At 35.6% G+C, this 19,088-nt stretch overlaps 1 protein-coding gene across 1 annotated transcript; it reads left to right on the top strand.

Annotated features, from left to right (window-relative positions):
• The first annotated feature begins 6,624 nt into the window (after positions 1-6,624).
• On the top strand, positions 6,625-19,054 carry LOC146137810 (fringe glycosyltransferase-like). Its single transcript, XM_083394444.1, has 10 exons — positions 6,625-6,756; positions 7,111-7,250; positions 7,315-7,363; positions 7,611-7,653; positions 8,000-8,059; positions 8,560-8,683; positions 9,200-9,300; positions 9,781-9,946; positions 10,465-10,564; positions 19,005-19,054. Exons 1-10 carry the CDS (start codon positions 6,630-6,632, stop codon positions 19,052-19,054), a joined length of 960 nt encoding a protein of 319 aa, XP_083250570.1. The 5' UTR covers positions 6,625-6,629.
• The last annotated feature ends 34 nt before the right edge of the window (positions 19,055-19,088 follow it).

Genomic DNA, 19,088 nt, shown 5'->3' with positions numbered 1-19,088 from the left:
CTGCATCGCACAACACTTTTCTTGGAGAAGTTGATTCTAGAGCTCGACATGTGTACAAGTCACGTACACAATTAGAGTTTTATACAAACTACAGGTTGTTTAAGCAATCAGGACAAAAATAGTTAGGTATTCAATTTGCTAAATTGAGTGTGCACACAACTTGCCTAAAAAATCAGGGATGTGCACCAATCATGTTGCGCTAAATGAGCTGCATAGCTGACATATACTCCATTATGGAAAGTATGGCAAGTGTACCCTTGATTTTTTTTCAAACCACTAAACCTGCAACCATAAAATAGAAAAATGCACCAAGTTTTTTACATGTTATAGTATCGTTTGGACCTTTGATGCACCAAGCTACCCCAATTTATTCAGCCCTTTACATGCGAGATCTCGTCAAGACCTGCCATATTTTGCAGATAGGTTACTGTGGAATGCATGACAAGTGAACCCCGAGTTTTTTTAACAAACCCAAACTCCACCCCAAAAAATTAATATGTATCCCGATTTTCCATACATTGCACAAGTGGGGTGAACTTTTGACCTTTGTTGTATTTGGTCACCCCGATTTTTTCGGCCGTGCACCCGCGAGATATGCCTTACTTTCCAGACGGGCATATACTCGAAGTATCCAGTTAAAACGTTATTATTTTATATTTTTTTGCTTACCTTAAGCATGACCACTTTTTGTATGCTTGACTTCACAAGTTCATATCAAAACTGAACGATTTCAAAGACTGGCACAAGTAGAAGAAAATTCAAATACTTTACACTTTAGTTTTGCAAAACGTAAACACTACGAACCGCGTAAACACTGAAACAGAAGCTGACTAACCCTATAGGTAAAAAAGTAAATGTTTATATACGCCATTTTGTGTCACGAAAAGTTCACTTTAAGTTTGAATAAATTACTTTAATTTTAATATATATTAAGAGTACCTGTACTCTTGATAGGAATTTTCAAATATATCGGATTGGAGCCGATGCCCGCTTAGTAGTAGTATTGTGGGGCACAAGTTAAGTTTGTTGAGCTTATAAGAGTTTATTCAAACAAAAGAGTGTTTTAAATGACGCTTATGTTAGGGTTGCCATACGTCCGGATTTCCCCGGACATGCCTGGAATTTTAGTGTTCAAACTGCTTCCGGGGGAAATGCCAAAATATGCTTAAATGTCCGGAATTTTTTTAAATTGTTTGTTGCGTTGCGGGTAATAATTTCATTGTTACGTCAAAAACGACAATACAGCGCTCTATTTGGGATACATGGATGAGTGGAGCTGGGCTAGTAGCTGAAGGCCTTATATCTTGGTCGATATTGCAAAATTTAGAGCATGTCTGAAACTATAAGAGCGTATGTACGCTGAAAAAAAATAAAGAGCAGTAGAAAAATAGCGCGACAAGAAGTCTGTTACAGACCAAATAAGAATACCAAGGAAATTGTCGTTTTGTTTATTGCTTAATGAGAACTCGCATTCGTGTATTGCAATACAACATTACTTTTCTGTTTGTGTATATAGTTTCGTGTTTATCCTTCTTTCACAAAAAAGCAATGGCGGTAATGTACTTTGGTATTGGTAATATTCTAAAGTTGGTCAATCCAACTGAGATAAATTTGTTATGGATTGCGCAGTATCAAATATAGTAACTCTAGCCTAGAGATCACCAGAGGTCAAATCAGAGATGACCCAATAGCCTAGTGAATTCACGACACTATGTTCAAAAATCCGCTCCGGTATACAATGGATAGGCAAAGCATTACCAGTGTGACGTCATATTGACAGACAATGTGTTCCTACCTCATTTTAAAAACCGCTAGTGGGGACTAAAGAGTATCCGGATTTTAGGCCACGAAAATATGGTAACCCTAGCTTATGTTCTAACTCCAACTTTAATCGTGCGTAACTCGCGTGCCGCCACAAGACGTTCTGGCTATTAGAATTGTGTTAGTTTATGAACGAACAACCAGTTTCAACTATAGATCGGCGAAACAATCAACGCTGTAGTTTATAGTACAAGTCGATAGCTAAGAAGACGTCCTATGTGGGCCAAGTTAAGATACAATAGTCAGCCCTTAAGTAACTTTAGTGAGTCCGAAAGAACCTAGTTCTAAGTCCAATGCGAAGGCTTATGAAGCGAAAACGAAATGCTAATTGATATGTAACCCTAGGGTGTTAGATAACATTGCTTAGACTCGGAATGCGTAACAAATAAATCTGCAACGACGCAGGATTTGCAAATAATACAGACGTATTGACGTATAAGTACGAAAGCATTGACCAGCTGACATCAAACAACCCTACAGTATCGGTAGTAGATTGTCCGATAGTATAGGGCGGTGTCAGTGCCGAATGATGTCCAATATTGAGTACTCGAAGAGTCTGATGAAGTAAAGAAAAGAGGTAACCAAACTTAATAACGCTAAAGCAAAGTTTTGCTTGGATACTTACACAACAAAAGTTAACAAGATATATAGTTTGTGTGTACACATTCTCGTGACAACGCTGGATCCTCCACTCGGTAGCTGGGTATATCAATATTAACGAGGTACATTACAAAAACAATGATTACCTTTCCCATAGTTAAACTTATCTAAAAGGCTGTGCGTTTTCGTCGACTGTGTCGAACATGCCTTGAAACAGCTAGCCTATATACCCCATTCCGCTTAGAAATACGGTACAATATTAGTTTTATGTATATGTGTGATAAAGAAAGTTGTAGAACAAGAGCTGTATACCCGTAGAACGTTAGTTGCTTTGATTTTGCGGCCACCAGAAAAGTGGTTATATTTCCTTTATTGTCATTACTTGTACTGAAGCAAGAAAACACACATGGCATTTGACGAGCCACATTTATCAAGCCGACTATTCGTCCAATTTCCGGGATGTGTGTAGGCCACTTCGTCAACCTTTAGGTACGGTACGTCAAAACCGCCGAGAAAAATGACGCGACATGAGTCATTCACGTCACGCAGGCTCGGCGTTCTTATCAACTTTTCCTAATGGCGCATCTGAAAACCTCTTTTTTCGGGTTAGACCGGCGTCTTCAAATGCTTGTAAATTCGTATTTAATAGAACTCATATAAAAAACTACTTTTAGATTATTTTCCACTTATCCGCAGCGCACCTGGTAACGTTCCAAGGCGCACAGGTTTAGAAGCTCTGCGTAACGTAATAATGATAGAACTCTTAACTGTTTTCCAATTGCTGTTGTAAACAGAACATTCTGAATTGTATGGTTATACGCAGAAAAGTGTAATACCTAAATTACCCATACCAAACAAATTACATGTGTTCAAGGTGTGTCCCGCCGCAGTTGTGTCGGTTCTGGTATTTTCGTTAGGTGGGCTTTGTCAACTTCAGCAGGTATGACGAAACGACTGACGCCATGATCATTTAGTCTAAATACCAATTTCACCGAAACAAAAGTCAGAGCGAAAAACTACGTATAAACGTGCTGCCAACGCCTTGTGGTTATGGTTCCCGTGATGTAATTGGTATGTCAACGTGATATTATAAGGCGCGATGGAATTGCGTTATTTAATGTTATTTAACTTGACAAAACTTATTTTTTGGATGTCATTATGACTTACGTGGAACTTAGGTCATATAGTTTATTTGGAGAACTTATAAACGATTTGTTTAAAGTATACAAGCAAGTCCAATTCAAACTGTGTTGACAAGAGTGTCGGTTAAGAGAAATTAACCTATTCTCTTCTAAATTATAGCTTCGCGGTTTACCTAACTTAAAAAATTAAAAAAATAAAAATAAAAATAAATAAATTGGAGGTTAAATGTTTCAATAATATTATCATTTGCATCTGTTTTACTCTCGCGGAATAGTTTCTTTTAATAAAAAAAAAAATGGTTATCTTGATTAAACTTATTTCGCGTACGGTACCACGATAATTTTACAATATTGAATTAAACAGAAAGAAATTTCAATATTTTCCGTAAAACCTTTTTCAAGGGTGGTTTTAAGAGATGGGACGCAATTGTTAACAGTCTGAGTTTTCAAAAGTGTAATTATTTGTTGAAATATTAGGACAGAGAGAATAACAGGTATATTAAATGACCTTCGCAACTGTCTTTAGCCTGCTTGGTGCGAATTCCTTCCAAATACTTCCTGGAATAAAAAGGAATACTATAATTTTGCGGTTATTCCAAATAAAGCAAACATGCATTTATATCACGTATTTAGTGAGCGCACATCAATTGGGCCTAATTTTTGTCTCTCTAGTGTCTAGACCGGTGTTTCTCAACCGGTGCGCCGTGGAAGGTGGCCAGGTGCGCCGCGAGAAAATGGGGAAAAATGTTACAAAAATTTTGTATTATTTGTAGAATTTGCGAATAATTTTAGAATAAACTCTAGTCACTATTTTCTGTGAATAAACACTGAGCAATATGACTGGATTCGCAGCCCTTATTGAAGTCCCAATGGTTAATGTTGGCTCTTCGCTAACAGAGAAAGAGGATCTATTGCAAAATATCTAGCAGGGCTTCCGACATAAGACCGCAATTAAAACAACAGCAACTTCGGCATAAAAAACAGTTGGGAGTAAGACCAAAATAGGACTAATACCTAATACTCGTAATAGCGTTTAAATCAAAATAAGACCTAAATTCGTCCGAATAAGGTCTAAATGGCAAGAATAAGGCCTTTACAACCTTTTACTTAACCCCAAACCCCACCCATAACTTCAACACATACTCCCCTAATAATTTTGACCATAACCCAAATTCTAATTCTACCCATTACTCGCGCCTAACCCAAACAGAGGCAAACAATCCTGTGCCAAAACAGCGGTGCCCTAACGGCGTCTTTTAATCTAAGGCACCCAAACGTCGACACCAAAACAGCCGATGCCGTAGGAAATCGTCGATTTCGCTCAAATAAAGATTTGACGCACCGAAAATCGAAGAAGATGTCGTTTAATCGTCCCATACCCTGTTTTTTTTTACAGTTTTGGGCGTTATTTTGTCCATTTCAGATTTATTCCCAGTTAGATGCTGTTGCTTCTGGGAATTTTTGTGTTGCCATCGAACTCTATAACTAACATATCGTGTGTTTTCATAATTTACATCATGAAAGGCCCATTTTATTTATTTTTTCTATTTAGGCCTGGCTTATTGAGCACATCGTATTTTATAGCAGGGCTGTGGAGTCGGAGTCAGATTTGGGACTCGACGTACCGTAGTCGATTTGTTTTTGCTGGAGTCGGGCTGCCTGAGTCCCGAGTCCGACGTGCGCAGTACCGATTTTAAAACTAATAATGCCGCCAAATGCAAATTGAAAAGGCGAAATAGCATATGGTGGATATCTTCCAGCAATGTATTGTGGTTGGATGAGATATATGACACCCCTATGAGGGGATTGTTGAATATCTACCTTAATTTAGTTACGTAAATGGGTAAAATAAATGCTGTATAGGGTTGCAGACAGACTCGGAATTTGACGAAATTGCACATTTGGCCGGAGTCGGACTCGGGAACGCAAGCTGCTTTATAGATAATAAAATTAGGAGCCTGATGTAAAAAAAACTGCCAGCAAAAAACAAAGTATCCAAAAAAATAGCAGTTGACTCGCTCGTCAGGTGCGCCGCCACGTTTTGAAAGGTTTACCAGTGCGCCCTAGGGTGAAAAAGGTTGAGAAACACTGGTCTAGACGAAAGTATCTTGTATGAATTCTAACTTAAGTTTGGTTGCATTTGGTTGCACTCATTCGCTAATTGCCATATTGTCATGAAGTTTTTTTTAGAAAAGTGCTGTATTTAATTATGGGTTATAGCAGTAATGCAAATCAAGGTACACGTGTCGTACATTGCAAAAACTCAAATTCGAAGTATTAACGAAGTCCATTATCATATTGGAATGGCAACTACTTTGGTTTGAGTTAAGAACATATGTGCATTACTTTGCAATCAGATCAGGGTTTAGAAGTTCTACACTCCTTTAGAAAGGCGATACCTCTAATAAAGGTTATAGGCCTACTTCTTTTTGTCATATTTTTGAATCCTTATTCACTAACTTGCTTAGAAGAATCAAGCGCCCATTACTATCCATGCATATTCATTTAATGTTGTATAGAAACACGTATCGCATCTCAGACTTCTATATGGAAGCTGTTTGAACAGTTTTTTTAATGACTTGTAAACTGCCTCAGGTCATAGGCTATCAGACAGAATCGTTGCTGTACAGCGGTTGGCTTTATTTTTAGCTTAACACATGTAGCAAGTGTTCAGCATTGAATATTTATTTAAAGTTGAAGTTTAGCAATACTGTAAGTTTTGAAGTTTTATATTTCTAACTAGTTGACACAGCTGGCATCACCCATTTGGACTACATCGGATGTAAATCATAAGGCATGACTGACTTTCAGCTCTACAACACAACGATAAAATGCGTCAACTGGCTGTATAAGTTTTTGCGAAATGGCAGACAGCAGCTATAAAGACGAACGATTTATTTTAAAAGAGATTTAAAATTAGTCGAATGCTGAAACTGTTATTATTACCATTTCAGCGGTTATTTAAAACTTTAAATTGCTTTACAAAAAGGGAATAAGTTTGTAAACTTTTCAAATGATATTAACGACACAATGAAATCCAATGGGAAATCCAAAAACGTTTCGAACATGAAAAATCTCGTCCAGTTTTTCCTTACTGTGACAGGCTGGGTCTTGTTTTTGGTTATTTGGCTCAACGAAACTATGGTTTCGAAAGAATTTTTCCAACCTGAAAAAGCAGACAGGTTTTCCAAAGGTAAGATTTTGTGTAGTGGACGATATATAATCTTTACATTCGGTATTTTATTTATATATTTCGGACCAAAAAACTCTTTTAAATGTATAATTTAATATTTTGGGTACAGCAGTAACACTTTACCACGCATTTCCACCACAAATTTGTTCAATTAGGTATAATGTTTGAAACACATCATCATGTGAAAAGTCAGTTTGTTGGAGCTTTTAATATCTTTCACATCGGGACATTTTTTGGAAATCTTAGTTAACGGGCGAAAGTGTGAATTAGTGCCTGATTTGTATTGAGATACAATACTCATAAGCCGATTGCATGTTAGCTCTAACAGCTAATTTGTAATTGTTAACTTTGCAGTTCTTCGCGCAAGCACCCTGGCTGAAACTAATCGGATATCACTGGACGACATTTTACTGACCGTTAAGACCACCGGAGACTACCACAAAAAACGTGTATATTTGATTACAAAAACGTGGTTTAAGTACGCAAAGAACCAGGTAAAAATTCGATTAAGTTTCCTAATGGGGGTTTACGTGGTGTATGTAACAAAACTAATTTTAGACCTACTTCGTCACCGACAAAAGCGACCCCGCCTACCAGCGTTTAACAGGTGAGCCTACAATAGTTAAACATTATAAACCACTGATAAATAAGCTTACAGATTTTTTTTTACATTAACACAATCTTAGGCTTTTGTTTTTGCCACGCTTTTCGTCGATGAACCTAGTTCCGTGTGGCATTGTTGCGTCAGTTTTTATCAACAGCATTAGAGTGTGGACCAGTCTCGTTAACAATATTTATCAAGAGCTGGAACTGGTTTAAAGTAATAAAATAATTGGTATTTGTTTAATCTGCAGGAAATCATATGATTGTTTCGAACTGCAACACAACACATGCCAGGTCAGTAAACAAAGTATTCAGTCTTCAATTTGTGATGCCAAAATCAGAACTAAAATGTAACACAACATGAAACGGGATGTTTTTGTAGTTTATACTTTAATATTGATCTCGTGAAAAAGGGAAATAGACTGGCTACGTATAATAAGTTTGTCTGGTACGGCTGTCCCGGCTTAACCTTCATAATTATCGTTTTCCTTAAAATATAGGTCAACTGGATTTAGTGTATTATCTATCAATGTTTTTTGGCTCTATATAATTTCTACTGATGTTGATGCTGACTATCATTTGGGAGCTTCAAAGTCTAATAAACTATAAAAAAGGTGATCTCAATTGTGTTAATTTTCAGAGTTGACCTTTGCTGCAAAACTTACAGCGAGTACGAGACATTTATGTCAATGAATAAAAAGTAAGTGGTTTCCAAAAACTACGAGTTACCCAAACTTAATAGATTTCCCCTTGTACATGCACTTGCATGCCTAATGGCTGCACATACAATGCTGGCTTTCGCTACGTTCGTACGAAAACAAGAAATTCGCCGAAGTTATGAAAATATAATTGTGGACTCCAGCCATAAAACTGAAATAAGAGCAACGTAATACCGTCTAAATCGGAATAAGTACTAAACCCGTCGCAATAAGACCTAAATGACTACAATCAGGCTAATACAACATTTAACTAACCCTAAACCTCGCCCGCTAAGTACATCAGACTTTATTATGTAGTAGGTCTTGAATTTTTGACCTTTTTGACGGATAGGAAGAAGTGTAGAAAAGAAAATTTTATACAAAATCCTCACAAGTCTTTATAAGAAAATCATTATAGTGAGTGTTTCCTTTGGCGTGAAAGAAATTTCTTGACCTGACAGATTTACAATTCATTGTTTAACCATCATGTTACGTCACAAAGGTGGTGGTGCCACTTCGATGACGACAATTACGTCAACGTCGACCGACTTGTGGATCTGCTCAACAACTTTGATTGGCGTGATCAGGTCTACATTGGCAGGAGAAGCGTTCATGTGAAATTTCGCGTAAGTATAGTTAAGAGTCGAAGCTACAAAAAATAACAAATATTACCGTATAATTATTATGGAAACGTAACAACGCCCACAACAAACAATAGTATAGCACAGAAGTTCTTAAACTGTGCGTAGTGATTTCGGTTCTTATAAAACGCTAATGGATTATTATTTTATTGAAGTACCGTAACAAACAAAATGAATTTGCTTTCGAGTACGAAATTTAGTGAAAAAAGTGAAATTCCTAAATCCTAATGCTGTGTTCGTCCAAAGTCCATTGGAATTTTTGCGAGAAAAAAGTTTTGACAACAACTGGTGTAGTGTGAAAGCTATCGAAAAAAAGTCTTTCAATTACGATCAACAAACTTTAATGTATAAGTTAAACTAGCAATTTAAAATTACTGGTCTTGATATTATATTGAAATCTTTTCTTTTGTGGTTGTGAAATGTCATTATAACTAGGAAGACATAACTTAACTTTTTCCGAGATTTGTCAAAGTAAGACTTGTATATTTTAATGTTTTGTAGCGAAGGTGGAATAAAGAAAAGGTTCACTTTCGATTCGGCACAGGTGGGGCGGGAATTTGTATGACAAGGCGTGTCACTGAAATGATGATACCGTACTTCGGGTAATTATTGTCACTGATTTTTCTGGCATTTAGAAAAAAACAATTGATAATTAATTAACAAGGTTACTTTATTTTCATATTTGCGAAATAAACAACCGTAAAATATTCTATTTTTTGTACTTTGGTCGTTAAACCAGCATGTAATTTTTTTGCTATGACAACATTGTTGTTGGCTAACCGTCTATTTTTGTCTTATGGAAAAGCGTAAATTCATAAGTGTTTTTTCAAATATTTACAAAAAGTAACGTTGAAAATTTATTCTCCAAGTTTAAACTTGAAGTAGATTCACAAATCGATTATTTTTTCATTTTGTCCACCATGCGCAAATCATACCCTTGACTATATATCATGAAGAAAATAGTATATATTTTAGTTTGGTTTGAATAATAAAGACCGTGTGGTGGATACACTTCTTTGTTGGCCTATATCATTAGTAATACAATTCGAATACCAGGTAGTATTTGCTTTTTAACAAAACAGAAACGAGAAGTTCCTCAAGATGTGTCGCGATTTTGATATAGCCGATGACACCGGTTTGGGATTTGTCATCAACGGACTTTTAGGAGTCAACCTTACCGAATCTGATTTGCTTCATTCGCATTTGGAAAGTCTGAAAACTATCCCAGCGGAAAATTTTACCAAGCAGGCAAATTATAGTTTTCAACTTTAAGTCGCACATTTTAATTTAAAAAAATTTGAAGAAAAGGTTTAACATATAACAAAATAAAGCTTGTTTGATTTATTTTTATCAACGTTTTCGCGTTAAAAGATTATATAAATGCGTGTGATAGGAAACAAGTGAGTAGCCTATAATATTTCACATAAAAAGCAATTTGAAGAATCCGGGCCGTACTTGGGTGTTGGGATTCAAATCAAATGTTTTTTGTTTCTAAAATACATTACCTTTAACAATAATTCATTGCAGAATTCTATTCACTGCTAAGAAATTATCCGTTTAAAACCGGTTATTTTTGTTTAATAGCCTAACATTTTTTAGTTGAATTAGTTATGAAAAGAAGTATAGCCAAAAGTTCATGTATAGAACCATAAATACATTTTTTTTTTCGCTTAAGTCCTGACCTGTTAAAAAAAACAAAAAAAACATTTCTTCGTGAAGTAAATGCACTTATTGATCGGTCCTTAACAAGCCATTACCCTTTCCAGGTGACGTTGAGCTATAAAAAGGGGAACGTAGTCAACATCAGGGATCGCGACAGCCCGTTTCCCAAGTCCGAAGACCCGACCAGATTTTTCTCTCTACATTGTATTATACGTCCCGAGGACGAAATGTGCCCCGGAAAAAGAAAAACATGACGAGAGAGTTTTTGTGATGAAAAAGCTCTCAAGAACCCTTGTTGTTCGGCGAGAGGTCGAAAACGCGAGCATTGCTGATTCAGAGAACGGCGAATTTTCGATATCGAATTAAGGAAAATGTTTTGTGAAAAAAACAGACAACTAGACTAGTGGTTCTCAATTCGGTCCACGGGCCGGTGCCTGTCCGCGTCAACTTGCCTGCCTGTCCGCCAAATATATTACAATTTTATATCTCAAATGCAAAATGCAAGATGTTGAAGGCTTGTCTATTAAATTTAAAACTTCAGTTTCCTAATTCACAGCATTATGACGTAACACAGAAGTAATGGTCTACTGTAGACTTACGCCACAATGCTACAAGTGTTGTGCCCAACGGTTTAAAAGTAGGCTATAACTACATCTCGTTTAAGTCTTCAACTTTAAGACCAGTTGTATGTGAAAGCTAAGAGGGCTTTTAGTTGCATACTTTGTCGTAATTACATTTTGAGTTGATTTTAATTTTTGAAGGTCTACCGGTCCGCGACATTTGTTTTTAAATTTTACCGGTCCGTAAGCTAAAAAGGTTGAGAATCACTGAACTAGACGTTCCGATAACGAAGCTGTATATTGTGATTTTAAACTACAAAGTTTGCATTATTTATTTTAGGAGACCGTTATTGACGCCATAAACGCCATTTTGATAAAGGAGATAAAGATGCGACTGAATTGTAATGAAATTGAAAATACCTGTTGAGTGGAAATACGTATAGGCCTCCTAAATACGGTATGATATCTATTATTACAACTTGAACAGTCGGTTTCGTGTTTAACGTGATGTGATTTTGTCAATAAGAACTGAACAAAAACATATACTCGAGTTTTGTTTATATATCACCGGATAAGCGCAACGAACATCGGAAAGTGTTTTCTTGAAATTTTTGCTTCCTGAAACCTATACTTTAATACCAAGATCACCTTTTAGAAGAATTGCTAATCGTTTAGCTTTTGCCAAATATGGATTACGTCATAAAGACATTTTAGGAACCGTAATTTTCAGATGACGTTGGGAAATTTAGCCCTTTTTGGTAAATCAACAAACAATGTTTTAGTTAATTTTTAAAGTATAAGATTATTCGCCTACATTTGCAGGATTAATATTGACGCTGTGGTTAAAACTTTCCGATAGAGAAAGTTTTGTGACGTTGTTAGGCATAACGTCATTGTCAGGAAATGTTTAGGCTACATGGCATGTACGCTACCCAGTTTGATTAACTTATCATGAATGTTTGTCGATCGTACTATCTAAACACTGAACATCTATGCAACATAATTATTCATACTGCTTTATTTTCTTGGTGCCAGTTGCTTTGTAACGGTTATAGTTGTAGCTGAATTGTGCTTGTTTAAAGTAGAATGTTTTTGTGTTGCTGTTTATTTATCTAAAACTAGAATAAAGAGCTCGGTCGTATTCTGTTATGTATTCAGTACAGTTTTAAGAAAACGCAAGGAATTCTTTACCCAGACACCAATGGCTAGACTTGCCATACGTCCCGGTTTAGCCGGGACAGTCCCGGTTTTAAGGCCTTGTCCCGGTGTCCCGGCCGGTTAACCAATTTGTCCCGGATTTTTCAATTTGAGATTTATCAAAAAAATTAAAAATTGTAAAAACTCTTGAAGCCATTAAGCAATTCTTTCTCAAAACAATATAAGTAATACTTTTTACTTTTCATTTTTGGTAGGTAGGGCTGTCAAGCAATTTTTTTTTTTACCTAAATTAATTATTTTCCCAGCGGGTGTTAATAAATATTTTTCTGGGGGTGAAGTTGTTGGGGCTAGTTTCTTTTTGTGTGTGGTGAGTAAAAAAATGTAAATGGATATTATCCGATGGGTGCTGATGGGAGATATCGTTTTGAGGAAGGTAAGCGAGCGCCGTCACAAACCGGTTACCCATCAGCAATTTTATTTCCAAGGATTTTTTTCACGTATGACGCAGTTTGGTAAGTCTAAACAATTGCTTTTACAACTTATAGTTTAACGTTTGTTAGTAATTCTGGATCTAAAAATGTCGCGGGTTTTCAGGATTACAAATCAAATTGAAGTCATAACATACTGATTGCCTTAATAGAAATAAGTTTTAATGCAGTGGTTCTCAACCTTTTATGCCTCGTGGCCCCCTTTGAGAGGCTTTTAATTCTCGTGTACCCCTCGATTGTAAAAAAAATAGCTAAAATTTGTGGCGACATTATTCTTTCTTGGGGGATGCTTTTTATCACGGTGATTTTTAAGTTGAGTGTTGTAATAACGCAATTGACATTACCACCGAGCATTGCAGACACTGCGCACAATTATGGCCGTCTCGTCTAATTTTGTGAAGCCAAAGAGACGTAACTCTCGCACCATTTGCGAATTTTTGACATTTGATAACACAAAACCTTGTTTAAGCTTTGTGTAAAAACGTATTTTCAATAGTAAACCTCTGAAAGATTCAAGCAAAACCACAAAGGTTGTAAAAGAGATCCAAAAACAACTTTATTCAACAAAAGCAGAATACTATAGTTACGCAAAAAGCATCGTCAGTTCTGCTAATATACTACAAACACGACGAAACACCAAAATTATATATAAATAAAATAAAATAAAACTATTCAAAAGTTTAAAAAGCCAATAACAGAATTACAATACAGTTCAGTAGAGCTGTAAACCAATACTGACACCTCTGAAAGTATGTGCAATTCAACTATTCTTCGTTCTGTAAAGCTTGCTTTGACCACTTAACACAATTAATTTTGCAACAAAATTTATCAATGGAACAACAACAAATCTATCTCTACGAGCCAGAATGGTAATATCGTAATTTGACGTTTTGTGAAAAAAATGTTCAACTTGCTTGTATTAGTTTTGCTATCATTCTAACCTGCCATTTACAAACTAATTATGGTCAAACGTTCCAAAGAAAAACGGAGTAAACTATAAAAACACAAATGTTGGTTGTAAGTGACGTAGCAATGATTGGCAATTAGGCGACAGGCAAAGAATTGCAAGCTTGATGTCGACTGTTGCAAAACTTCTCACGAACAGCAAGTAGTAACATGCTAGAAAAAATGCGTTACAATAGGCCAAAGAAGGCACTACAAGTTTGATTTTAACTGACAAAATTTAAAATAGTGACACGGTTTTGCTATACCATGACATTGTTACAGACTTATGCTCCTGGCCCCCCAATGACAGTTCCGTGGCCCCCCAGGGGGGCCGAGGGCCACGGTTGAGAAACCTTGTTTTAATGTTTCTAACTTATGACTGATAAGTTTAAAAGCTTCTTAAGATGTCTGTTACCATGCAAAGTTCAGGTAGATTTCGCAAAATTTCGAACTTAATGCGGCGGTTTTAATAATAACCAATTTTCACTTTCAAACGAGATTTTACTTAAGTTCGACCCAATGTGGTACAGGGATTACGTATCTGTTTGAAGGTTTTACGTTTGTGAGTGCTTCCAAAATTGCTTTGTGGTTACATACTTTGTTGCATTGTATAAAAAAAAATACCTGCGTGGAAACAAAAATCAAATTACGTATATTGCCTTAATTAACATTAATTAGTTTTAGGTTTAACAACTTCTCGAAGTATGTTACCGCGCAAAATTTAGGTAGAGTTCGCAAAACATCACATTTAATGCGGCGGTTATCCGTAACATTACTTTTTAGTAACATGGTAAATTACCTTTTTATATCATCGGCAAAAACACGCGGCTCAAGCAAATGACGCAAAGTACATATAATAGTTTTAAGAGGCCAGCTTGATAGAATCTTACATTTTGTTTAACCTATGCTTGAGAATGATTTGGTCCGGGTAATACAAATTTGTTATGGACATAGCGCCTTTGCCAACATGAACGGCCTAATATTGTTGCTGCTTTCACGAGGGCCGCATCCTACTTTAATTGCAGAAAGTACTTACCCGACTCATTTTATTCACAATACAGACATTACTTTCGGTTACAATTTAAGTTACTTAGACAAACCACCCTTAAAAATAGGGCCCTGAAAATAACCCCTGTCAAAATATAAAACAACCGCAAGCCCGTTAAGTTAATTAGTTGCATTAAATTTTTTTGTATTAGGTCTTCATTAAGTTTATTGGCAGTTTTCAATATGCGTCCCGGATTTGCGTTTCTAAAAAATGGCAAGCCTACCAATGGCCAGGTTATAAAATGCACACATCAATGAAAAGCTTACTTACCTTCGAAGCGGCGCCTTAAACGTGAAATGAAGGTAATAACGGGTTTAAAATGTTATATATAATATAAGGATTGATACCACTAAATAAAAACAAAGCAATAGATTAAAAGGCAGTCTTAAATATTTCAGAAATACTTAGAAATCCGAAACGTTTAAAGTATCCATACCACAGAACACCCCCATCAAAACTTTATAATTTACAAAACACAAAAACAACAAATTTTGGTTAGGGAACTGGGCTTATCGGAAGATTGTAATTACCAAGATGTTATAACCTATTTTTAGCTGGATAAAATGAATGTCAAGCCCAAAAGGCTGAGTAAATCATAATCTTGAAAAAGGCGTTTTTGATGACATCCATTATTTTTTCAGACTATTTGTGTTTTTTGTTTTTTATGCACAGCATTGCTTTCCGCAACCAATAGTAGTCTATTAAGGTTTCTGCCTACGTTCTGTTTTTTTAATATAGAGCAACGAAGGGGCCTGTTACTTCTTTTGTAGCAAATTGGCACACATAGACATAGCTTAGGTTATGGACCTAAGATAAAAGCGGTCGAAACGTCGAGATACGCACATAAAACACAAAAAAACAAACTCCTATAATATAATATATATGTGGAAACTTGACCTTAGCCCTCGGGCCGTGTTGAGGCAATTTGTAGACATCATGTGCCGTCGGCACTTCTCTTTATTCCCGTCGTAAACTGAAATATAGATAGACAATATACCAGAGCATGTCGTATAGGCAAGTGTAGAAGACGTGAAACCCAGTATAGTAATTGGCCCACAGAGCACAGACCAGATCGTCGGATAAGGCGACGCGTCTTGACCGACGTTTTGTCGCATATCGTATAGGATGACTTTTTTCTAGATACTTCAAGTTTAGAAACGCGGAAAACGTATAGCGCTTTTATACACGACGTTTCTATTTCTTCCCGAACGGTTAATGTGAGAAAAAAACTTTTACAGATTGTGTTTATAAGTATTAGTGACCTATACCACGCCACTTTTATTGAACTGAAGAACAACGCCAGCTAGAAGAAGTAATATTGTTATTTAATACAAATAATAGTTCACGGATGTCAAATTTAAAGTGCACGCTTACGTACTAACTTAAAGATGTTTAGTATTCAACCGTAAGCAATACCTGACGAAACTGGAATCTTCAAATGTTTTCAACTGATTCCTTAAGGTGTGATCGCGATAATTTTAAATTTAACTGCTATTCTTTATACACATAGCCAAAAAATAATAGATTCAAAAGTCGACATATTTCTATACGTCGTCAGCTTCTCACGTCAAATTCGGAAGCAAAGTCAAAGGACTTGCCACACGTATTGTCGTTAATAAAAGGCTTGGCAGTGGTACACGTACAATGATTGGCGGGTGGCCGCACACAGTAGGCTTATGCAGGTCTAGAGAAAACGTTCCTTAGTTCAGAATAATTCAGCCTAGAAACAAGGTGGCTAATAAGATTAGCAAGAATGACCTGACTTTTTAATATGATTTTGTAAAAAATCAGAATTTTCTTTCGAATTTACTAAGTTCTGTAATTAGTTTAATCTTATATGATTTGTAATATTACAATCGTGAAACACGTAGTTTATTGCAACCAAAAGTAAAATGAATGTTTCGATTACCGAAATGACAAATAATTATTTTGGGCAATGACTGGCTTAGTCAAGGTTACGTGCTTTGTGGTACAACGTTATTGGACCTGACTTATTTTACTTTTTCGTTGCCAGGTATGAATCATCATCTGTATAATAAAGACCGAACAAGTATTTATATTACCAGAACTATTGGCGACTTGCCAGCGACTGGCGTGAAAGGTTTTATGTAAAATGTTAGAAAAGTTTTGACAACTAAACTTTCAAATCATTTGCGGTTTACATTTTTTAGCCTAAGTGGGCGAAAAATCGATCGTTTTATGAAGGATATGCCATACATATTTCATGAAGAAAAATAGCAAAATTTTAATTTAGACGCTCTGAAAAAAATAAAATAAAATGTCTGACGTAAAACGTAGAGCTGCACACAATTTGCCGCACGGCAACTTTGCAAACGAGCATATGGAAATCTTCTATTGCGTACAATTCATAAAAAACAATACTTTAAGGAAAAAATTAGCACCATAAAACACAATGGTCTTTAACTTTCACGTTAAATGTGTATTTATTCAAATTTACTTGTCTCGTCTAGTGTTGTCCCCATATTAAACTCTCCCTCGAGTCAACAGGTCTACGATTTAGCAAACAGTCTTCAGATCTTGCTGTGCAGAGATGTTTTACATACTATTACGCGAATTTCATTCATGGATTTTTTACGGATAACATATAATAAGTCATACCAAAAAGGTGGTAAAATTCAATCGTTTCGAACAGAACCTCGTGCATTTTTGTCTTCATGTAAAGCTTTTAATCCTAAAATAAGAAATAGCTTGATTTGACTAACTTTAGCCTACAATTACAGGCATTTCACACGTCGGTAATACAGGTACCGATTCTTGCTGTCTGTTTACATAAAATGCGATCCGAGGGTGACAGAAAGCAACAATTCGGAAACGTTAAGAATTTGGCGCAGTTTCTCATGACGGCCATCGGATGCCTTTGCTTTACGATGATTTGGCTTAACGAGAGGACTTTTTCGCGGCTATACGTCCAAGCTTCCAATTATGCTGCGAACGATATACTTGAAGGTACCAACCTATATTCACTTTTAATATAAGTTTGTTTTAATTTGAAGACCTTGTTACAGACGACTAGACGAAACGTAAAGTTGCTTCTATAAACAGAATAATTTACTACTCAAACGTAAGTTGTACGTATGGGAAGAATACGAACTATAGTAGCAGCCATACAAGGGTTAGCTAAATTGTCCTGGAAAAATTATAAAGTTCTTTAAAAGTTGGAAAAATACTTTTTCTTTTGTTAGGCTAATACTTTTATTTTATTTGCCTTGTTTAACGGGAAAATATGCAAAGAAACATATTTGACTTTGTCGAACTCGCGACCAAAGATATTAAAGTTGGGTCCTTTGAACCGAATGTGATTCACAGGAGGAAAAATAAATATGCGGTTAAATTTTTTAACGAATTTTTCATTTGGAAGTTTGTAAACATATCAACTTTGCATTAAATATATTTAACACGATACTTTAACCACAGTTAAATGACAAGCGATTTTTTCTCGTTTAAATTGTAAAACATATGTTTTTTTAAAAGGGCCCTAAAATATAAAAAAATAAATTAAAAGTAAAAAATTAACGAAAACAGTAAAACTTCCAAAAAAAAAGAAATGACGCGACGTTACATAACATTATATTGTTTCCGTTTTTTTCGAAAAAATGATTATACGACTGCCATGACACTCATAATTATCCAAAATGGCCATACACACGCAACACGCTAAAAATGTTTTAATATAGTTTAGCCTTTTATGTTGCAAAAACATATAGGAGTTAAGGGAAATACTTTCGACCTGCAAACTGGCGTTAAAAGCAGACCTGTGCCAACTGTAAGTGAATTGCGTTTTATTTATTTAGTAAAGCATTTTAATACATTAGCGTGCAACAATTATTATCGCAAGAAGTACCACAAGACTATTAACCGTTTAAATTAAGGCCCTTGTTTACATCCTAATGCAACACATTGAAGGCTTAATGCACACCGGTGCGAAACACTGAAGAGTGCAAATGCACATTTAGCTGCTAGGTTATTTACTCTGACCACTTACGAAACTTACATCAGCAAATTGTCTGGCAACAAGTTCTAAAGCTAAACCAAAAATATATTGCTTTTAGACGCAAAACAGTTATCTTTTTAGATCATGGGCAACGTTTAAAACAACAAAGCTAAAACAGAAAAAATTAAATTATATTTTGATTTTAACAATACGATAAATCGGAAACTACCAAAACTTTCTCAAAAATACACCTAAGCCATGTATTTTAATCCCGTTGTACAAAAAAGACTAGGTCACTTTATTGATTAATTATATAGAAGTCAATAACGGCGAGCAATATACTTGTCAGGTTCAAATTATGTTGAAAAATTGGTTATTATGTAAAACGTCCAAATATAATGTTTGGATGACATTGGTAAAACATTGGTAAAGAGAAAGTTTTAAACCGTTAACATGTCATATAATTTTAAATTCATACATGCTTTGCTTAAAGGTTTTTTATTTGCGCAAAGTAAATTTTGCGAGAGGTTCCTTACTTCCTAAAGTGCTTCAGCTTATCATTTATGAAATACTTATA

This window comes from Ascidiella aspersa, chromosome 7 (assembly GCF_963924565.1).
Source record: "Ascidiella aspersa chromosome 7, kaAscAspe10.2, whole genome shotgun sequence".
NCBI lineage: Eukaryota > Metazoa > Chordata > Ascidiacea > Phlebobranchia > Ascidiidae > Ascidiella > Ascidiella aspersa.
Note: the sequence above shows the minus strand (reverse complement) of the source record. Positions and strands in the feature narration are given on the sequence as shown.

Bases quoted from the DNA above. Each gene is read 5' to 3' on its own strand.
- LOC146137810 (XM_083394444.1), top strand. From the start codon at position 6,630: ATGAAAAATCTCGTCCAGTTTTTCCTTACTGTGACAGGCTGGGTCTTG. The intron at 8,060-8,559 runs GTAAGTGGTTTC...TACGTCACAAAG, and splicing joins TTTATGTCAATGAATAAAAA to GTGGTGGTGCCACTTCGATG. The intron at 9,947-10,464 runs GCAAATTATAGT...TACCCTTTCCAG, and splicing joins CGGAAAATTTTACCAAGCAG to GTGACGTTGAGCTATAAAAA.